Source organism: Sorex araneus, chromosome 4 (assembly GCF_027595985.1).
Source record: "Sorex araneus isolate mSorAra2 chromosome 4, mSorAra2.pri, whole genome shotgun sequence".
In the NCBI taxonomy this organism is placed as follows: Eukaryota; Metazoa; Chordata; class Mammalia; order Eulipotyphla; family Soricidae; genus Sorex; species Sorex araneus.
In genome coordinates, this window is record NC_073305.1 from 160,643,186 (window position 1) to 160,666,350 (window position 23,165).

General features: G+C 42.7%; 1 protein-coding gene across 4 annotated transcripts in view; it reads right to left on the reverse strand.

Moving 5' to 3' along the window:
- Nucleotides 1-472: 472 nt before the first annotated feature.
- The window catches only part of SGK1 (serum/glucocorticoid regulated kinase 1), a 133,253-nt gene continuing 110,560 nt past the window's right edge, over nt 473-23,165 (reverse strand). Inside the window, exons 1-12 of one of the 4 annotated variants that reach the window (XM_055135258.1) lie at nt 10,536-10,645; nt 7,222-7,297; nt 6,692-6,767; nt 6,186-6,290; nt 5,960-6,043; nt 5,703-5,834; nt 5,321-5,433; nt 4,887-5,010; nt 4,407-4,502; nt 3,687-3,842; nt 3,491-3,580; nt 473-3,116 (exon numbers count right to left, since the gene is read on the reverse strand). In XM_055135258.1, the coding sequence (XP_054991233.1) occupies nt 2,949-3,116; nt 3,491-3,580; nt 3,687-3,842; nt 4,407-4,502; nt 4,887-5,010; nt 5,321-5,433; nt 5,703-5,834; nt 5,960-6,043; nt 6,186-6,290; nt 6,692-6,767; nt 7,222-7,297; nt 10,536-10,569 (1,254 nt within the window). In that variant the 5' untranslated portion in view covers nt 10,570-10,645 and the 3' untranslated portion in view covers nt 473-2,948. Of the gene's footprint in view, nt 3,117-3,490; nt 3,581-3,686; nt 3,843-4,406; nt 4,503-4,886; nt 5,011-5,320; nt 5,434-5,702; nt 5,835-5,959; nt 6,044-6,185; nt 6,291-6,691; nt 6,768-7,221; nt 7,298-7,452; nt 7,610-8,354; nt 8,608-10,535; nt 10,646-23,165 lie in introns of those variants that run through there. The other 3 variants (XM_055135256.1, XM_055135257.1, XM_012932864.2) reach the window with 3 other exon arrangements.

Below are 23,165 nucleotides of genomic sequence, written 5' to 3' on the forward strand. Positions count from 1 at the left end.
TAGGTAAAGGAACAAACATGATAACCTCTCAGTACTATAGTACAAGCATAATGTCGAGAAGGAAAGAAAGACAGAGTGGGGGAGAGAGAGAAAACGCGCATGCGCGCGTGCGGGGGCTGGGGGGAAAGAGAGAGAGAGAGAGAGAGAGAGAGAGAGAGAGAGAGAGAGAGAGAGAGAGAGAGAGAGAGAAGAAAAGTGCTTGCCATAGAGGCAGGCTGGGGGGGTGGGAAAGGGAAAAACTGGGGACATTGGGACATTGGTGGTGAGAAATGTACACTGGTGAAGGGATGGGTATTGGAACATTGTATGATTGAAACCCAAGCATGAACAACCTTGTAACTGTGTATCTCATGGTAATTCAATTAAAAAAAAAAGAATTTCTTGTGAGGTACACCAGAATTAAAAAAAAAAAAAAGATCAGGGAGACTCCATGTGAATAATTCCTAACTCAGTTCATCAATAGATCAAAGGATAAGTAAATGCAATTATTTTATTGACATCAAGAATATTTAATACAATTTCAAATCAATTCCTTATTAAAACATTCTGTAAACTAGAAATATATTTCCTGAACATAAAAAAGCAAATTATACTTGAGATTTGAAAATACAAAATTTTCCCATCAACATCAGTCCTTTGATTTGACATTGAAAACAATAATCCTACAATTCACAACTTATGTGAGAAAAGACACTGAAAGTAATTAGAATAAATAAAGTAAGGTAGAAGTCATTTAAATAGTCATAATAATAAATGTGATTATTGATTACATTTGTATATATAAATGAACAATTGAATTATTTGAATTATTTTTTACTTATATGAAATAAAAAAGTTTTAAGTCTAAAAAAATATTTAATACCTCTGTAGTAGTTGTAACTCAACTTCTGTAAATAGTCACTGACTTAACTTGACCCTTTGCATCATTAGATTGTGAAGGGGCAAGAACTCAATATCCTGTTCATTCCTTATGATATATGGTTAGGTGGGGTGAGATGAGTTCTAAGAACCTTAATTCATGATGGAAGGGAACAAGACCACAACTTTCCCTGGGGGGAAATTGCTGTGCAAGCAGAGAGGAGGGAATGAAGGAGATAGAGATGCTAAACACAGCAGCAAGATCAATTTTAAGGGTTCCTAGGAATGGGTGTAAAAAAAACTCCAGTTGGACACATGACCTATTGGTCTTCCAACATCCCTTCTGGCACAATATCCCAATGGGCTCTAGGAACAGCCTTTGCTGAATGCATGCAGGTCTTGGTGGGGGCGCACCTTGGCTTGAAAAGTTTCCCTCTGGTTTTTCTGGGCCAGCACTGGTTTCAAAACAGCCATGGGTATTCTCCGAAATGCAAAGCTCTACACCAACTGTTTCTTATTAATGATATTCACTTATGAATACTCTCAGCCTCCTTTGGAGGCATTTTCCACCACTTGCACTGATATTTCAAAGTTTGCTTATTCCATTAGATTCCTTTAGAGACACAGAACTGTGTTAGTCACAGCTCAACCCCCAGAACTAAGAACAAGAGACTGGCCCAGTGTGTGCACTCCACTATTTGTTGACTTGCCTGTTAGTCAGACAAGCCTGAAGTCAGAATAGTCAACTTCACAGGGCGGGCAATAAAAATAAGGAATATTACTTCATGTCTGTCCTTGCAAGACAGGTACATTGAAAAAGATTTGTTTAGATGCATATATGAATGACTGACACTACAAAATGCTGCCAAGACCTGGAATATAAGCTGCTTTTATGTTATCCTTAAACTCCCCTGGTGTAAGAAGCAACTGCTATTGGGGGTATTTGTTGGAAAATACTGCTGTGTTTTTTGGTTTTCAATTTTTAAGGGGCTCATAATTGTCCCCTTAACTGACATACACACAACACACAAGACACAATTTATGTAAATATTTTTCAAGGTTTTATTGCAAACCAAAATTGGTTTATCGCACACAAAAAAAGTTGTGTGGTAGGAAAGGGGTATTGTACATATTATATCTATGTTAATTACAGTACATTAAATTGGTGATTTACATTACAAATTAAGCCTGTAAGTTTAAATATACTAGTGTTATAACCCAATGTACAGACTTCCTTTATATAATACATATAATTATCAGGAATGCAAAAAAAAAAAAAACCACCCCATAAATAATGCCCATTTACAGGTGACATTTTAAACAATGAAAACACCAGACTTTGACTGACAACTGGGGCATTGGTCCATAAAAACCCTTTCTAAAAATAGAAATATTTGTAGCAGCAATGCTTTCTTTAAGCATCTGGATACTAGTCATTGCAAGACCATTTCAATAAATTTTAGTTAACTATATCTTACAAAAAACAGAAAACAGTCTACACATAAATTTATCTTCCAAATATGGAAGAAACAAACAATGTCGCACATTGTAGTGTCCCCGCAAGCGTCACATTGATGCTTATATGGAAATCCATCAGTGATCAGGCAACTGCACTCATACCACTGTTCACACACCAAGTCCACAAAAGAAAATAAAGAACTGAAACAAACACTCTGCAATATAGGATAAAGCTTTGGAGCTAACATGATCTCATCAGAAAAGGCACATTTCATAAGATTCTTTATCATGGCCCAGACAGACCTTTCAGAAGATCTTTCTTAGGGCAGCATCTCCTAACAGAGACCACTGCATCTGTCTAAGGCGGCCCTCGGATGGATGCTCATTCCAGAGATAGCACCACGTTGGAAGGAAGAATAAAAATGAAAACCTCATGAGCTCACTGAGGAAGATGTGCTCTTCGAAAAGCTTCCAGCAAACAGCGCGCAATTAAGATTGCCAAAATGTGCAAGCTTCCAGAGATGTGCAAATTCTCTCGTAAGATGTCCTGTCAGCTGGCAGCTCCGCCATCAACGCTAACTCAAACATCTGAACACACACACAAAATCCTTTGCAACCATGCCCCAGACTGTTCAGAGGAAGGAGTCCACAGGCGGGGCGTAGGAGAAGCCCAGGAAGGCCTCCGCGGCTTCCTTGACGCTGGCTGTGAGGAGGATGCTGTCGGGAGACCGGCCAATGGAGTTGGGGACTGGCTCCTCGGTAAACTCGGGGTCAAAGTGCCGCAGGTCGCTGGGGCCGCTCTAGTGCAGGGAGAGAAAACAACACTCATTCAAGAACCCCTACTGGACACAGGGCAGGGAAATTCTCCTTCAGGCTCCAACTCCTGGCACTCAACTCTATCCCCAGCTGTCCTATGGAAACTACCATAATAACTGTCCATTATAAGCACAAGCCTGAGGCTAGACAAAGTTTAAGTGAGGACAGTGTTTTGCATGGGCCCTTTGGTCCTTGTGGAACCAAGAGCTCAAAACAATGAATGAATGAAGTTGGACTTAAGTGAAACCAATAAATAAAACCTATTCGTATTGGGAGGTAGTTCCCCACACAACCACGGCAACTGAGACTTCAAAGAAAAGTCCCTTGGGTCTCTCTAGACTTAGAACAGTTAACTTACCACATTTGGGTTAAAAGGAGGAGTAATCTTCTTATTAATGAGATCGTCCCAGTTAATTAGGGAAAAGAAGACGTGACTCTTAATCTCCATCTGTTGAGAAGAAACCGGAGATGAATTTAGACAAGTGGGATTTGAAGGGCAGTGAGGTTCAACTCTGTTTCCCCGACAGCCTAGAAGAGTGGACAAGATGACTTACAAAGTCGTCCTTGGCACCCAGTCTCTTTGTCCTGTCCTTCTGCAGGAGGCCCTCCAGGAGGTGTCTTGCAGAGTTTGTAATATTTGGCTTCAACTGGAGAGGCTTGTTCAAAATGTTGTCATACATCTCAGCAGTATTTCGACTGTAAAACGGAGGCTAGTAGAAAGGAGGAAATGGTAGAGCACGTTACCATAAGAGAAAAAAAAGATTCAAACTGCAATTAATTTGGCTGCATTTGACATCTGATAGTCTTTTCCTTAATGTTCTCTTTGCCCTTGACATTTTTTTGGTGGGAGGGCCACACCCAGTGGTGCTTGGGATTGTTTTTTCAAGTTGCCCTGGCTGCTGTACCTAGGGCCTTGCACGCTCAAAGTCTCAGTGCTAGACCCCATATTTCTAGCCCCAAGTTCTTCATTTTTTGGTTTACCTCCAACCTTTCTTAGGAGGTTGATACTGATTCTTGTTTTTAACTCACACTATGTAACATCTGCTCAGATCTAGTCAGATGTGAATTTGGAAAAAAGAAAATCTGGAAAGTTAAAAGACAAAAAAAACCCTAATTTGCCTTCGTCGTCATCAGTGTCTGACAAGGTACTCTATGGGCAAGATAATGGCCAGTTCTACCATGGGACATGTGTGCACAGATACGGTCTTGGTTTTGAGACTAATGTTCTACATGTTTCAGGGCAGTAATTCTCTAATGCTCAACCAGCTACTCACCAGGCCGTATAGCATCTCATATAAAACGGCACCTAGGCACCACCAGTCCACGGTCCTGTCATAAGGCTGCTTATGAAGCACCTCAGGCGCAAGGTACTGAAAGAGAGACAAAGTAAAGTGTTAGAGTCCTAGAGTTCGTGTTAAGTAGGCCATCCCAGGCCTAGGTATGTTTTCAGAAGGGCTGAAACACCTCAGGTCCACTGGTAAGGAGTGATGCTTTAGGAAACTATGGGGCACTCAACTACTGGCATCTACTACTTGGAGATCAGACAGACACCTTTATGATGCGGATCTTGCCAAAAGCAAAACAACTAAAGCCCCAACTCATTTGAGTGAAAGCAAAATAAGACGGTCTTGGGATTTTTTTCATGATGTATTTAGCAGCACATGTAATGACCGGTCCTAAATTTGGGCTAGGAAATCTCTGGCATAGTTCACTGCTTCTGTAGTTGAAAGGATCTCTGGGAAGGGGACACCTACCTCAGGTGTGCCGCAGAAGGTGGATGTTGTGCCGTTGTGTTCGATGTTTTCTTTGCAGAGTCCGAAGTCAGTCAGGACAATGTGTCCCTGGGAATCCAGCAAAATATTCTCTGGCTTTAAGTCTCTGGGAGAAAAAAAAAAGAATAGAAAAGTAGTTAGTTGCATTAAGTAATTTCAAAATTTTTGCAAAAACCCTTTGGGAAGGTTATTAGAAGCAACTTAAACTCGTAGGAGTTGTACAGTGAATATGGGAGTCCTTGTTCTGCTATTAGATTAGACCTAGCCAGCTCATTCCCTAGTGGCCTGGAGTTTATAAGGCGGCTCACATGCTAGGGATTTGGCTTTAGGTGATTGAGCTGGAAAAAGATACAAATTATTTTTAGGCCCCAGGAAAGGCTATCCAGGAGGGTAACTTTCAGTGCTTGCAAGCTCACCTATAAACGATGTTCAGGGAGTGCAGGTAACCCAAGGCACTGGCTATTTCAGCAGCATAGAAGCGGGCCCGTGGTTCCAGGAAGCAGCGCTCCCTCTGAAGATGGTAGAACAACTGGAGGAGAGACAGAACCAATGTTAGTCTGGGCTGCCAAAGGCCACTAACAATACATTTGATTAGTCTTGACATATATAGCTAAAGAGAACAATCGCAGGAAAAGGCCCTAAATAGTCTATTAACTATTTGAAGCCTGGCACATGAAAGGAAAAGCTAATTCTGGTAACTTTTTCTCCCTAAGCAGCATTTAAAAGTTTTCTTCTAAAAAACAAGGAGGTCGAGCACAGAGATGCAAAGGTTAGTCCCGCTCCTGTTGCCGTGCTCACCTCGCCACCATTAATGTAGTCGAGGACAAAATACAGTTTGTCAGCAGTCTGGAAAGAGAAGTGAAGTCCCACCAGGAAAGGGTGTTTCACATTCTTCAGCAGAACATTCCGCTCAGACATAATATGCTTTTCCTAGAAAAAGGGCAATTAAGCATTAGTGGCAAATTTTAACTTGGCACCAAAAAAATTAAAAAAAAAAATGATATTATTCAATGAAGGGCTAGCTCCAGCCTCAACCCATGAAGTACAACTCATACCTCTTTCTTTTTCAGGATTGCTTTCTTCTGCAAAACTTTGACAGCATAGAATGCTTCTTCTGCTTTGTGTCTTGCCAGAAGAACCTGAAGTTTCAGGGGAAAAAAATAAATCATTAGTTACCCACATTCAAGAATGTGGTAATTTTAAATGTTTTTTTTTCCTTCTTCAAAAATGGTACACATGCAAGTGCACCACAAAAATGAGGTCTTTGAGATTTCCAATTACCTTTCCAAAACTGCCTTTCCCAATCACTTTCAAGAAGTGAAAGTCAGATGGTTTAGCATGAGGATTGGATGATGGGCCAAGGTTGATTTGTTGAGAAGGACTTGGCTAGGGAAGAGGAGAAAAAAAAAAAACCTTAATATCCTAGCTTCACAAAGGAAAACACTAACAATAAGAATCAGAAAACATAAAACGATATGACATTTGCAACTGGTAGCTAAAACACACTTAAAATTACTTATCATCATACATGTTAATATTTGAAGCAAAGGGTAATGAAAATATACACAATCATATCTTCGTAAACAGCTAAAACTTGATGCAATATGCTTTTAAGAATACTCCATGGACTCAATACTTAAGTGCTTATGTCACTTGTTATGCCATGTCCTAGGCATTCCTGCCTTGACACTAACCTCTAGAAATGCTCTTTCAATTAATCAATGCAGGAATACTGACTCATTTACAAGATTCCTCCACAGATGTAAAAACAAAAAGAGACTACTTACTGGAGGAGAAGGGTTGGCATTCATAAGCTCAGGCTCCTGCGTTGGGGAGATTTTCAAAATGGACTGAACTTCAGGGCTGCAGAGAAGGAATAAACGATTTAGCGCCTCCCAACTCACCACCAGAGGGCACACCCGCACCGACAGTAGAGTTTCTGGCTCAACTTCCTGGGAATTGAAAGACTACCCCAGTGCTTAACATAGATAGGAACAACCACATGAGTCAAAGAAATTAACAGCTATATGAAAAAACCGAACCCGGCTCGAATACAGACCGAGAGTTACTCTCGGAGAAAAAAGGGTGAATTGAGCAAACAAAAAATGTCCTTGCACCTGTAAAACAAGCCAAATTGTTCTTAAAAAAAAATTGTATCAGGTGTCTTAAGAACATAAATTAGAATGTAAAGAGAAAAGGGGTCCTTGCCCCCGGGGAGAGGTGATCAGCATCTCAACCAACAAGGATAGTGTCTTCCCTGGCAGGTAAATTCCAACTAAACTGATTTTTCTCCTCCACAACCCCCAGCCAAACTTACTGTTTGCAAGCATAGGAGTTATTGGCAATCTTCTGAATAAAGTCGTTCAGCCCCATCCTCCTCTGTTTCATGAAAGCTGTGTATGAGAAGAGAAATAAACATTTAGATGACCGCGTAACATTGGACCGACGCCACAAACACACCATGACACACAGACGACGCCAGACCTTCGGACACCAAGTCAATGTCGGGGGTACCCTAAAGGAGAAGTCGTTCCATTCCTGCACTCACCGATCAGGATTGCTACCATGCCCCTCATTCTGGAGTAAGTGAGGGTGCCTCTAGCAGCCTCGGTTTTCACCGTCATAGCCAGACGCGCGCGCGCGGGGAGCAGACAGGCTCAAGAGACTCAACTCAGCCCACTCTGGGCTCGGGCCGCGCCGCCCGCCTTATAAGCGCTGCGCCGGCACAGGGGGCGGGGCCGGGGGTGGGGCTCACGCGACGAGGCGGAAACGGCGCTGCCAGGCCCCGCCCCGGCCCCGCCCCCGCCCCCCGCGCCGCCCGGGCTGGTGGCTGCGGACGGGCGGCGGGAGGTTCCCGGGAGGGAGGGGGTGGGGCGGGAGGGAGGGGGTGGGGCGGGAGGGAGGGGGTGGGGCGGGAGGGAGCGGGGAGGGCCGGGCGCTCCGGGCTGTTATCAGCCTCCCTCGGCTTCCCGGCGGGAGAGAGGGGAACCGCGGGCGACGGGGGCGGGGAGGGAGGGAGAGCCCGGGTAATTTTCCACTTTTTTTTCTCATTGATTCCACCCTGCAAAGGAAATCAGAGTCGCGGCGCTCCGGCGGCGCCGGGGGAAACGGCTTGGGGCCGGGTTTCTCCAAGTCTCACTTTGTCCAACTCACACCAGGGGGTCCCGAACGCCCACCAGTTGCCGGGAATCCCCCGGGCCAGCCTCCCCCAGCTCCCGCTTGGTGCATCCCCCGACGCTCCCCCGCGGCCCCCGGGTCATCGGGCGCCCGCGGAGAGCGGCCCCGCCGGCTCTGGTCTTAGGGGTCAGCCTGCGGCCAGGCCCCCCGGGCTGCTCCCCCAGCTCCCTCCGGCGCCCACCCCAGCCTCAGCCCCTCCGCGCCTTCCCCCAGCCCCTCGGGCCCCCTGCGGCGGAGCCGGGGGGCGCGGGGTGCGGGCCCCCGCGCGCTTACCCAGTCCCGTGAGCAGGAAGGACTCGCTGCGTTTCTGCGCCTCCACCCGCTTTTTGTGGCGCGGCCGGAGCAGCGACTCGAGCCGGGCCCGGGCCAGCGCTCCCTGCATCTCCCCCATGGGCGGCAGCGGTCCGAGGGGCGCGCGGCGAGCGAGGGCGACCAGAGAACAACTGACGTTTCCTTGAAGGAGCCGCCGTGACTCAGGCCGGGCAAGATTTCCTGCCCCGGGTCCCAAAACAAACAAATGGCCCTTGTGCGCGGCCAAGCCGCTTCCGAAAACGCCTTTTTTGTGCTTTTGGCCAAAGCCGAGCGAGGCTGAAAAATCCCAGAACTTGGAAGGGGAAGGAAGGCAAGAAAGAGGGAAAGGGGGGGGGGGAGGGAGAGGTCAGGAATGTGGAGGGGAGGGGGCGGAAATAAAGTTCGTCTCTGCACTAAAGGAGGGGAAAAAACCCACAATCTGCATGTCACGGCCCCCGCCCCCAGTAGTCGCCCAGAACACTCTGTCCGTTCCGCATGTAAGTTTTTCCCTTACAATTTTAATCCCCTCGGTGCCAAGAACACGTGAGGAAGAGGCGAGTTAGGTGAGCGGTGGCTCCGCGCAGGGGGCGACCTGGAATGACCCGGGGCGAGCAAGGATGATGGCTCGGGGGTCTGCATCCCCAGGTGCTCCCTGGACTTCCCGGATCCCGTCTCAGATAATCCCACCTGAGAACTCCGCGAGCCTCACCCATTGCATTGTTTTAAAAAGTCGTTACTTAGTCCTGGGATCCCCTCTCCCGCCCCGGGTTTATTTCGGTGGCGATCCTGGAGAAGTTTTACAAAGTTAATCTCTTGCTCCCGTGCCACCCTCCCTCTCCGCCCCACAACAAGCAACAATACAACAACTGTGACTCGTTAACACTGAGACTTTGGCTCCGAGCCTGTGCAGCTCTGAGAGGGAGAGGCGAGAGGGAAGCCCTGCAGAGCAGAGGTGCGCTGCAAGCCAGTCGCTGCGAGATGCCCGGCTGCAGCGGACAGACCCGGGGCGCGGGGAGTCGCGCCAGCGCTGATCGGGAAGCCGCATGCACTTGGTCTGGGCGCGAGCGAGAAAAGGGTTGCAGCGAGTTATCATGACGTGCACGGCCAACTACCTGGCTCTTACTGCTGCAGCCTGCCATGACCCCTTGCTGCCAGGAGCTCTGCCATTTTGGGGTTTGCCTGCTTGGGCTGAGACACTTGGGAATAACAGCTGTCACACCAAGAATAGCCGGTGAAGCGGGTTTTCTTTGGTCTTGGGCAGGGATTTGTTTTGCAGGCACAACCACCTCATTTGTCCTAATGAGATCTGTAGCCTAAACTGTTCCTTGGTTTGCTCTCAAACCGGGAGAAAGAAACAGACTTCTCTCTCCTTGGAGACTGGCTGAGAAATTCTGCTCTCAGCTCAGTTTAAAACAGCACTTGTTACTAGGGCCAGAGAGATAGTCCAGTGGGTAGAGCGCTTGCTTTGCACGTGGCCAACCCGGGTCCAGCTGTTTTTTTTTTTTTGCTTTTTTGCTTTTTTTGGGTCACCCAGCGATGCACAGGGGTCACTCCTGGCTCTGCACTCAGGAATCACTCCTGGCAGTGCTCAGGGGACCATATGGGATGCTGGGAATCGAACCCGGGTCGGCCGAGTGCAAGGCAAACGCCCTACCCGCTGTGCTATTGCTCCAGCCCCCAACCAGGGTCCAGCTGAACCCAGCCAGGAGTGATCCGTAAATGCAGAGCCAAGAGCAAGCCCTAAGCACCTCTGGGTGTGGCTCCAAACCCCAAACAACACTTGATACTACCTAAACTTGATATGCGGATCTAATGTAACTAGCCCCTTTTTGTTTCCACTTACATGGATTTTTCATATAATGACTTTGTTCATGTCAACCCCCTTTCCCCACCTCCCCCACATTCTACCATAACCCTATTTCTGCAACATTTAGGTGAGAACATTTTATGAAAACTGCCCAGAAATGCCAAATTCCATCAAGATTTCTGCTCATGTATTTCTGTAAACATTAAGAACTCTTGCTCATCTTGAAAACAGTAGACTGATCATTCCTTCTATATCCCACCTCCCTCTGCCTCCCCCCACAAGTCAAGCAGCCCCTACTCCTAAAACATCTTTATTTTAGCCACTTTATCCAAATAATAGTAACAAAGCCTACCCACCTCTCAGCGGGGATTTTAGAGTCTCTTCTTTCATTCTTCCTCACCTAAGAGGCAGCCTGGTGGTAGAACCTAGTGGAGACTGGAGAGGCTTTCCTGCCAGGTGCCTGATAAGGCTGGAAGCTAATGACTAATGACGACAAGGGAGCATGAGCTACAGGCTGCAGTCTGGCGCTGTTGTGAACCCCACTTTATAAAGGCAATTTACATACAGGAAGGGAGCAAGCTGCAAAGTTCAACACTGGGCTGTTTATTCCCTCCATTGCAACATCACCCAGAAAATTATAGTCATCAGTGCCCTGTGTTTATTACACCGCCAGCAAGACACACAAGAAATGTAACTTGACTGATTATCATCACAAATCAGCCCAGAAAAAAATTCAAAACACATGCACAGGGTTCATTTTTCTCAAAGAAGCTCCGCCGCCTGCATTCCAGGAGGAGCATGGAATTTAAGTTACAGGGCTCTAAGTAGAATAGAAAGGAGGGACAACCATATGATTTGCGGTTAGAACAGAAAAGGAACTTCTGATGCGCTCCTTCCTCTCCTTCCCTAATGATCGGCGGTTGGAGACGGATGGTCGGCTAAACTGATCATTTCACAGAGAGAATCAAGTTGTTGAGACTGTTTTTTCTTCCAACCGGATACCTGACGGGTGGAGCAGGCGCCCCCTGTTCTGTCCCAGCAACCTACTAAGACTTCCGAACAGGAAGATGACACAAGGCGGCGGGTGTATGGGGTAAGGGGGAGGTGGGGGGGGGGGAACGGTGGGGGACGCGCGCCTGTCAACTCGGCGTACGTTTAGTTTGTCGGCCGCCGCAAGCAGTTTTTCCTTCCTGCCGTCAGTCTCTTTTGTCCCGTGCAGATCATTCTCCCAGGGGAGGAATCCGGCCCCTTCCCTATAACTCGCTGGTGGCAGTGGTCACCTTGGCGTCATCACAGTTGTAATGCAACCTAGAGGGCGCTCGCGCTCTCTGGAAGAACCGCTCCTGAAAGAATGAAAGCGTCTTCCCCATTCCTCTCCAGAGTTTTAATCAGTTCCAGATAATTTCTTTACAACACCTGGTGCAGTCATAGATCATATAGACGACTTGATAGGAGATAGGCAAATTGCATGCCTGTTCCTCCAAGCCAATCGTCTCATATTTATGCCTCGTCTTGGAAAAGCTGCAATTAGAACTCAAATGGAAATGATTGTCCAAGACATAAAGTTTGTATTCAAACAAAACATTTTTCCAGTGCACACTTACTTTGATTCCTAAGAAAATAGTTTCAGCTCTTCTACTTTGTTTTCCTTAAAGATGGATTTGAATTACTAAAACCTGAGAGCTCTACTAAAAGATGATTCCATTTAATTTAAAGACTCAGAAAACAAATTATAGATATTTCTCAACCTGTTAGAAGAACTACTTTGTAGGATATATTTATAAAGACTTAACTATACCCTACTGGGACTACTTGTTAAATGTGTCATCTGTGCACAGTTTTTGTTCCCTAGATGCATTATTTTTTACTGAAAACAGGACGGTGCAATTATTTTGTATTGCTCAAAAATGCCATAACTTTTAGAACAATTTTGAACAAGGCTTTACTTCTCATGGTTATTGATTCAGTGATTGGTAGTTATAGAATCCAGTCCCTGGAGAATCACCAAAGAAAGCACATACAAATGCCAGAAAACATAATTATTATTTTAGAGACAGCGATGGATGGATCAGTTTTTGTTGGAGATTGTCATCAAGTACATGTCTCTAGTGTAGTATTCATCAAACTGAAATGATTGTGACAAATGAGTTTATTCAGGATTGCTATTATAGATAAGTAACTCACAATGGCAGTTAGATAAGTCTATTTATAGAACACAGGCTTTATGGTGATGATTACCTTCTGTATTCATAATTGTCAAAATTGACATGCATAAGACAGGTATCTAAGTGAAGAACACATTATCTTGAATAATAGTGTTAAGGTTCTTAAAACCCACAGAACTACAGGCTTTGTTTATGCAGGGTTTGCTTTTTCTAAGAGGTTAGAATCAACAAGATTTTTATACTATCAAAACCCTAGAATAATGCTTTTTTAAATAATGTAGCCATCTAGTATGCAGTACTTAGGTTGTTTTCTTAACATTTTTCCATTAATGATTTAGACATTATTGTCATTTTTCTTCTGAGTTGGGCATATTATCACTGTATCACTGTCATTCCATTGTTCATCAATTTGTTTGAGCGGGCACCAGTAACATCTCTATTCGTCCCTGTCATGTGCTAGTGTAGCCCGATGGCATATTGGGGGCTCTTTCAGGATCAGGGCAATGAGGACCATCGTTGTTACTGTTTTTGGCATATTGAGTACAGGCAAAATTATTAGATGTACTTAACCTAAAATCTAACTAGCCTTTAGGTTAAGTACATCTCCCTTCTGTATTCTTTCTTTGACATTATAATGGACTTTATTCTTCTTGTACTTCTTACCACATCAGTATCATGCTGTGTGGGGCCCTAAACTCTGAAGTGTTACCTCTCACTCTGCTTCTCATTAATGCCAATAGTCTCAAAGCCCTACTCTCAGTTCAGCGCCACAGGAGATTGATAAGATTATTTTCCCCTTTGAGTTTCCCTTTGTCCATCTATGCATCTGTTTTGTTCATCCATCTATCTATCCTAACCCGCCAGCTACATATATATCTCCCTCCTTCCTTCTTTTCTTAAAGGCAAGCATTTAAGAAGCATGTACTAAGGAAATACAAATATTAAGAAATACTAAAATAAAGGGGCACACATGTGATTAGTAAATTTTTTTTTGAAGTACTCATTCTAAATGTGGAAATAGAACTAAATTATGACAGGACACTATCAGGTCTAGAGTAGAGGTCTGAGCAATACAGGTACATCTGTGTCCGGTATAGCACTAGACATGGCTTGAGTGCGTTCATCCATTCACGAATAGATTTTTCTAAAACCGTTAAAGCCAGGAGCAGGAAATACAGTAGTAAATATGAGCTTCCCAAAGAAGGACAGGTGGGGCATTATCTAGATATAGATTTAGTCCTACAGTGAAGAAAACTAAAAACTCCCCCACGCCATGCCATAGAAATCCATTCTTTATGTTTTAAAATACTGATACATTGCAAAGGCAGTTCAGAAAATTAATTTAATCCAAAATGTGATGGATAACTCAGGCATCACTTTTTCAAAATACATTTGAGGGCTAGAGAGAAAAATGCAACGAACTGAGTACATACATAGCCTACAGGAGGACCATGTTTGAGCCTTAACACTCGTGGTTCCGAGAGCACTGAGCTTACAGTAGCCTCTGGGAAACACTGAATGTAGTCCAAACAAACAAACAAACAAATCCAATGGGGAAAATTGATTTTACTTATTTACTTTACTACTTCTCTCTCACTAAATACAATTTTCCATACACAAACATAAGGGCAAGCTGGAATGGGATAATTTATCCACTGAAAATGGAATAACAGTTCAGAAAATCTTAATTATAGTCTAACGTAAGAATTAGCGATTTTGACAGTCGGAGTGATAGTATAGCAGTATGGTACTTGCCTTGTATGAGGCCAACCTGGGTTTGATCCCACTCACATGATACTTGGTTCCCTGAGCCTGCCAAGAGTAATCCCTGAGCATACAGCCAGGAGTAGACCCTACTAGGTGTGGTCTCAAAATCCAAACCAAAAACAATGACAAAAGGATAACAGTCTTTCAGAGGTTAAAACACCAATGTTCTATGTCTACTCCTTCTAGAGAGTTTCCTTCTAGAAAGTTAGGCTGAAGGAGAGTTGATGGAAGAGCAGAAGCTTGTTTTTGTAGTAAATTTATTATTTTAATCAGGGATTAAACTAAAGAAGAAAAGCTAATTTTAGCTTTTGACATGGGATAAATGGGAATCTATCTGGAAATCTATTGAGCAATAAGCTAATGGGTCTATGATGGGTTGAAAACATACTTATTCCCAACTTGGACCACTGTCAATGTATGCTGTAGCATAATCCAATAAAGAATAAGTAAATATTAAAAACCTGCCAACTAGAATATAAAATGAAGGTAAAGAGTGGCTCATATTTGACAGCATTATATTTAGCTTTTAGGATTGATCTGGAAAGTGATTTCCAGGAAACTTTCCATCTGATTATAAAAAAAATTACAACATTTATAAAGTATTACAACATTTATAAAGTCAAAATTCACTTTTATCTGTAGTTTACTAATTTGATGGAACAGAACAATAGTACAGTGACTTGCATGGGGTCAACCAGAATTCAATTTCCAGCATTCCCACCAGGTGATTCCTGAGTGCAAAGACAGGATTAAGCCCCGAGCATCACCAGTGTGGCCCCCAAATACAAAACAAATGATTTAATTAAAGAAGACTATGGTCTTATTGAAAGTGGTATATTATTCACAGATCATTATATACTCAGGCATTTATTGCTAAGTACTTCCTGTTAGGCGTTTGTGTTTTGAAAGGCCTTTAACAATTCAAAAATTAATAAGTAACAATAAATTGTTAGGCAATCTCTTGCTGTGGCAAGAAACAAGGCCAGAAAGCTTTAGTCTGAAGCTGAGGAGCAGCATTAACCCACATCCACAACTGTTTCTTTCTTCTACTGTTCTTGAGCCCCACCAGCAAACCAGGCAGCCCAGGGCTTGGGATTCCTTTGCAGGCCAAATACTCAAATCCTTCTCGGGTCAGATCTATTAAGAGTTGTGACCCGCACAAAGACATTTTAAAGAGGTTTGTGGTATTTAAAAAAAACTAGTATTGTTAAGTAAGAAGCCTGATTTCTGACAGGCATCTTTTGCCACAGTGAAGTGAAACCTAAAATCTGTCCCTCGTCAATCTGTTCCATATCTGACCCTCTCACCAATCTACCAAGAAGAAGCAACAGACACTCAGGCCTCCCTTCAGGACTGTTTTCTGTAAATGCTGCCCACAGATTACAGCAGCAAAACAAGGTAAGTACAACACTGGGGAAACCAGGGACCAGGTGGCTGGCAGAGGCTGATTGACATGTTAATGTAAAGCAGTTTAGTGAGCTTCCTTTTGGTTTCAATCCTGAAAATAAGCTACATAAATGTTTATCACCTCCCAGGGCAAGCTTAGGAGTGTCAGTAACATGCCAAAGGTAGGCACTTTGCCTTCCACATTAGTTGGCTAAGATTGAGACTCTTTTGCCTTTGAGATCTTAAGACCAACCATTCTCTAAACCTTAATCACTTAATCTGTATAAGAGGTATACTAATACTTAATGTTCATTGCGAAAAATGTTTGAAATAAAGAATTTAGCAAGTTCCTTGCTCAAGCTGGATTTTGACATCGGAAATATGATCCGTCATCTGTCGGTGATCTTGATCCCTACCCTTCATGGGTCACTACAAGCCGAACACATCATTCCACATGAAGGTTTCCAACAAATCAAAGCAATAAATGCAGGAGCCATGCGTTGTGTGTAAAGTGCTTGGAGAGTATCAATTACCAATTCTGCTGGGCCATGGATAGGCCCACGTGGTGAGAAGTCCATGAAAGCTTTAAAAGTTTACTTTGTTCCTCAAACATTCCCTCCTCTCTTGATCTTCCCACAGATGATGCTCCAGAATGGGCTCTATCAAAGACCTACTGCCATGACAACACAATAAATACTTGTTTACTAAATATTTGAGGTTAAGGCTAAAGTATTGGAGAAACAGTAGAGGATCAGCCAAAAGATAACCCAAAGGAGCTTTTAATTGCTTAAGGAGGATGGGAAAAATGTAATGTAAATATGGGTCTATGTGAGAAGGTGAACTTATTGAAAGCAGGCCAAACAAGTCCAGCAAGCACACACATTGCTTTTTCTAGGTCATTCAACTAATCCTCCAGTTATGGAAAGAGGAATAAGCTGCAAATGACCACGGATTGTGTGTGGACTTTTTTTTTTTTTTTCCTGGCCATACTTGGCAGTGCTCAGGGCTAACTCCTGTATCTGGGCTCAAGGATCACTCCTGGAGGTGCTTGCGGGGATTACTTAGGGTGCTGCAGATAGATTCTGGGGCGGCCTTTTTTTTTCTTCTTGTGTCACACCCAGCAATGCTCAGGGGTTACTCCTGGCTCTGCACTCAGGAATTACTCCTGGCGGTGCTTGGGATGACCATATGGGATGTTGGGGATTGAACCCTGTGGGCCATGTGCAAGGCAAGCACCCTACCCACTGTACTATCTTGCCATTCCTGTGGTTTATTGTTTTTAATCATTCAGAACTCTATTGAGTACCTTCTCTACAGCCTGATTAAAATAAGAGTGCCCAAGATAGTCAGCCTGTTGAGCTGGAGAGATGGTAGAGTGGGTAGGGTACTTGCTTTATATGCAGCTGACTTGGGTTGAATTCCCAGCACTTCATATGGTTCCCTAAGCACTACTAGGAGTGATCCCTTAGCACTGCTGGTTGTGGCCAGAAACAAAAGATGGTAGTTTGCTGTATTTAGGAAACCTTGGTCTATAAATTTATCAAAATAAACACAAAAAATTCATTTTGATCAATTGAACAGCATTTTCTTAAAAGCAAAGGTAAACTTACACTTGTTTCTGTTCATCCTAAGTCCCAACTGTGTCTTAATGTCATTAAAATATAGCAGTGGACATATATAATTAACATATTCAAAATTATTGCCTTTTTCAAATGAGAAATGAGCTGGAAATTTTCCTGCAGTTTAATATTATAAAATTCTGTAATGTCTGGGGAAAGATACTTAATGTCCTGAAACACCTTAAGAAGTTTCCTATAATCATGCCCAGACTCAAATATTTCACTGGAACCCCAACTCTCTTCTCTCCATCATTGTAGAATTTAGTTAGGAATTGGTGTTCTTAAATGTTGTGAGTCATAAATATTGTTTCTTAATTAATATCTTATTAAGTTACCATTATATATAAAGTTCATAGTTGAGTTTCAGGCATATAATGTTCCAACAACAATCCCACTTCTAGTATTAATTTCTCTCCAAAAGTATCCCCAGATTCCCTCCCACCCCACACCTGCCTCCTTGACAGGTACACTTTTAAGTCTAGTTGTTGTAGTTTGGATCCCATGCTTTCAGTGTTGTTGGCCCTGTGGTTTAGGTGTATAGATATACCATACCTCTATACCATTGATATGCTTGAGACTCCTGAGCTCTGCCCCTATTAGCTCTTGTCCATCTCTTCTAGTTCTCCCACTCGATTTCTTTCCTTCCCAATATTTCTCCTTTTTTTATAATCTAGGGTTCAGAGCAATCTAGCTATGCCCCTTTGATACTCTGCATTCAGTTGTCCTATTATTTTACATACTAGAGAAAAGTGAGATCATGTCCTTCTTCTTCTGAGTTACTTCACTTATCATGATATCTTTCAGTTCCAACTAAGTTGTAGTGAATTGAATAATTCATTTTTCTTGCAGCTGCATAGTAATCCATTGCATATATATATATATATGCATGTATCTATATACATACATACACATATTCCAAACGGGATCGGACCACTGTCTCCTTCGTGCAAAATTCTATTTTGAGCAGGGAGAAAGGACTGCAAAGTTTAAGTTTAAGAAGAGAACTCCCAGAATGACCACCAACTGGGAGCTCTTTGGCACTATTGCAGCAACATGGGAAATGCCGTTATTGACAGCATTGACGAGGAATACAATCAACGGTTCAGCACCTCCATGACTGCATGAGGAATGCCAAGAGTGGAAAAGCCACAAATAGATGCCTGTCTTCAGAAATTCTCAAGCTCATTCACCAATGTGGTTTGACATGAGCCTCAGGCAATCACAAGGTAACATCCGAGCTCACAAAGCTGTGCAGAAAAGCGATATAGGAAGACCTCAAAGAGAGAAGAGCAGCCAGTGTTGACTGATGTGGCAGAAGCCGGGAAAAGTGTTTGCAATGCTCGCCTGTCCTTTGCCAACTACAAGACCAAGATGATTGCCCTCCCATGTCCTGATGGATCTATAACATCTTCTAGAAGAGCAATAGAGAGGATTATTCATGATTTCTACTCTGATCTCTTTGACAGCCATGTCCATCTGCCCACATCCCAAATTCCGTAGGATGGATATGTTGTTCCCAACATCCTCCCTTCCAAAATCCGACATGCCATTTCGTCGGTAAAGACGTGTATAGCACCTGGTCCAGACAAGGTCAGACCCGAACACCTGAAGAATCTGCTGTCAGTACTCATCAGTACACTGTCTCGGCTCTTCACATGCTACCTGTCTGAATGCAAGTTTCTGTCCCAATGGAAAACCAGCAGGACAGTTCTGTTGTACAAGAAGGGAGACATTCACGACATCTCTAGTCATCCTGAATAGAATAGGCAGAACACTAGATGAAGGACAACCATGTGCGCAAGCCGGGTTCCAAAAAAAATTCAGCACAATCGACCATATCCACCAGTGACCAAGCTCATTAAAATTTTGCGAGAGTTCAAGATGCTGCTCTGTCTAATTTTCATTGATTTAAAGAAGGACTTTGTTTCTGTTGAGACTGAAGTGGTCATCAAAGCCTTAGCCAAACAGGGTGTTCAAACTCAGTACATCAAGATCTTCTGCGAGCTGTATTACAGATTCACCACCAGGATCTCACCATTCTACAAGAAAGTGATCATTAACATAAAGAAAGGGGTTCGGCAGGGCGATATCATTTCACCAAAACTCTTCAGTGCCACCCTTGCGAACATCATGTGATGACTGGAATGGGAAGGAATGGGAGTGAAGATAGATGGTTGGCAATTACACCACCTCCGCTTCGTGTACTAATAACACCAAACATTAGCCAAGTGGCACAAATGCTGGCTGACTTTGACCATAAATGTGGAAAGGTCAGACTGCACCTGAATCTCACCAAGACAATGTTCATGAAAAATAAACTAGTCCCTGACATTCCATTTGCTCTCAATGGAATGAACATCTCTGAATGCAGCAGCTATGTGTACCTGGGTCAAGAACTCAACATGAGGAATGACTTGGCACCAGAACTGCACAGGAAGGAGAGAGCAGGGTGGAATGCCTTCAAGAGCGTCGAACAGTTGTTAAGAGGACGAAGAACTTCCAGCTCCGGGCACATCTTTTCGATTCCACTATTCTTCCTGCACTAACATACACCTCAGAGACCTGGGCCCTATGAAAACAGGACAAGAGCACTATTTGGGTATCCCAAAGAGGAATCGAAAGAGCACTGCTTGGAATATCACATTTCGTTCAAGTGAGAGAAGGAATCTGGAGCTCTGATCTCCATCGACAATCAAGAATCAGGGATGCTGTTTTGTTTGCTAAGGTGTCGAAAATCAGATGGGCCGGACATGTAATGTAATTAGAGATGACCGCTGGACTAGAGCTGTTACTGACTGGATTCTATGGGACGACAAAAGAATGTGTGGCCGCCCACCTATGAGATGGTCAGACTTCTTCATCAAAACCCTGAACGAACGGTTTGAGGCTTTTCCTGCTCCTGGAGCGAGCAGATACCATTGGGCTACACTAGCATGAGACAGGAACTAATGGAGATGTTACTGGTGCCCACTTGAGCAAATTGAAGATCAACGGGATGACAAGTGATACAAATGATATCCTCATCATCCATTTATCTGTCATTGATCACCTAGTTTTACTGCAGTCATCTATTGAGATCAGTGCCGTCGTGAATGATTGCATATATTCTTTTAAATGAATTTTTTGTATACTGGAAGCTGATATCAAGAAATGAAATTGCTGGGCATACAGCTCTATTCTGACTTTTCTCAGAAATCTCCAAACTATTTTTCATAGGGGTTGAACCAGGCAACATTTTCACCAACAATGAATGAGAGTTCCTTTTTCACCACATCCCTGCCAACACCGATTGTTCCCAGTTTTATGTTGTGCCTCATCTAAAAGACTTAATTCTTGATGTTCATGTGATTGGATCCTTCCTTCCATTTAGATCTCTGAGTAAATATCACCCACACAATAGATCTAAAGTAATCTATCTATTGAATAAGGTTTCATCACTCATTCTATTTCAATGTTCTGCACATAATATTTTTAGTATCTGACATTTTCTTGAGTTTATTTGTCTCCTCCACTAGGGAGTTATCTTTTTGAGAAAAGGGTATTGTTTTTTGTTTTTCTGTCTAGTGTCCTTGGTGTCCATTATTATTTCAGAGCTATAGAAAGTGCTTAAATAATATTATTTGAAAAAAGTGTATTTAATTGGACATATGGTTAGATTTTAAACAAATTTGGTTCTTATTATCTCTTTATCTATAAACCAGTAATATATTTTCTAGGCATTCAATGCAGAACTCACCATAAAGAATATAACATCAAAAATCAAAAGCAGCATTAGATCTAGCTATTTTAATGTACACATCATTTGATATGATTGTTTAGTCATTCTGTTGAACAAAAACTTGATTTCAAAATCTTCATTGTAAATCATTCATACAGTCCAGTTACTCTGTGCATATTATGTTAGTCAATTGTTTTGGAAAAGAAAGGAAGTACGTTTTATGAATGATATACAATGAATATTTTGAAAACAGTTTTTAGCTCAATGAGGTCATTAAACAATCATATCAAGTGACCGTTTTTCAAGAAAACTAAAGTAGATGCTTTTTTCTATAGACTACATTCAATGGATTCTTTGTTAAGTTTAGAGAATTAGACCATTGGGAGAGTAACTATCTTTTTCTGCCCAGTTTGGGAAAATGCTAATGTACCCCCTTGTCCCAAGAACCACAGAAAATTTAAAAAGCTAAAAAAAGTATCCTCTTTTCCACTATTTTTAAAATTTCTTCATTCAACTTATTCTTAGTTTGCACATTCTTGCAGCCTATAAAAAGAGAATTAGAAAATGTGAATCCACTTGGTTTCATGATACTTTATTTTTGTTTCCAACTAAAGGCCCTTTAGCATTCATGAATTTCCCAATTTTTTTAGCAGTGTACTGACTACATACATGAGATGCAGTTTTCTAAGAATAATTTTCTTTTCTTTGGAGTTTGAATCAAGAAATAGCAAACTATCTTTCCAAGGGTGTCAGAGTTTAGTCAGAAAGGCAACCTGGTAATTTTAAGACCTTTTCCTGTTCTATGATTCCCCTGCATAATCTGAATAGTACCTGCACCTTCTGTAGCTGTTGGTAGCAATATGTCACATGTTTTTTTGCAGATGTGTAAAAAGAGAAGAAATCCATCTTCGTTAGTTATAAGAAAATTTGGTCTAAAGAAAAGAATGAATGATGATCTGCTTGACATTTGTCATTCACTTCATTTTACTCAAGAACTTTAGAACCTCTCATCCCGTTTCGGACTCAGGGGTGACACTACCATCTCACAGAATATTTTCTCTGCATCTTGCGATTGTTTAGTTCTTCCATAATTTTTAATTTTACTGGAAAGATTGAATGAATATTTAGTTTAAGTATTTTAAAAAATTTTGGTTTTGGGACCATGCCAGGCAATGCTCAGGAATCACTCCTGGCTGTGCTGGGGTGGGGGTGGGGGGCGAGGGGGCGGGGCCGGACCATATGAGATGCAGAGGATTAAATCCAAGTTGGCTGCATGCAAGACAGATGCCCTACCTGCTGAATTATTGCTCTGGCCCCTTAGTATAAGCATTTTTGCCTTATAGTCTCAAAAAATATTTCTCTCTTTATAAAGGAAAGACTTAACAAAAGGTGTCTGTGGATTTCCTAGTGTGTAGTTTCAAATCTCTAGCAGATCATTAAGTCATTAGAAGTAGCAAAAGCCACAGCATGTATAAGTGCTGCAAATGCCTAATACCAAGTTGATGGTCAACAGCATCACACACACACACACTCACATACTCACACACATATATGTTATAATTTCTATCTCTTTATTCCTGAACCTGTGAGTTCCAGTTATCCAGTTATGAGAGAAGAGTACTGTATGCTGATTCAGAGCACATATAGTATTCTGGAGTGTCTTGCTTTGGCATTCCAAAGTATTGCCTCTTTAGTCAATGACTAAAGATTTCAAAGACGCTGACACTATTCTAGTAAGAGAGTTGCTTCTGGGTAATGGGAAGCATGATAACATCAATGAATTCCATGTTCACAGGTCCCACAGTTACACTTCATTTTCTGTGAAGTCAGTTTCTTGATCAGATGCAATGCCACATAGAAAAAACAGTGATAGATCAGACATTCTGTACATCCACTGATGTTAAGTTTGGAAGAGGCATGTGTATGCCAGAAAGAAAAATCAGTGTCCAGGGTAAGAGCATGTTCTAATAAGAAGTAACCAGGATCTCTTTCGTGAAGAGAAAGGTAAGACAATAAATCTGCCACTAGGCTTATATACTGGTTAGGGTGCTGCATTGGAAACTCAGTGTTGGTCCTACTAATGACAGATTGGCAGTTAGCAGAGATCAGTTATCGAGGTGAACTCTGGATGAGGGGAAGTCTATGTTGCCGAGTTCAGAAGCTCCACTGCTGCCACTAAGCCTACACTGCTTATGAAACACCTTGATAAATACAGAATTGAGCAGGAAGAGGCTAATACAGGAGAGATCACCAGATTGATTTGATTATTAAAATCCCCCTCTGCTGAGGCCATCTTTGGCGAGCATATGCATGGAACACACAATTCTTTCT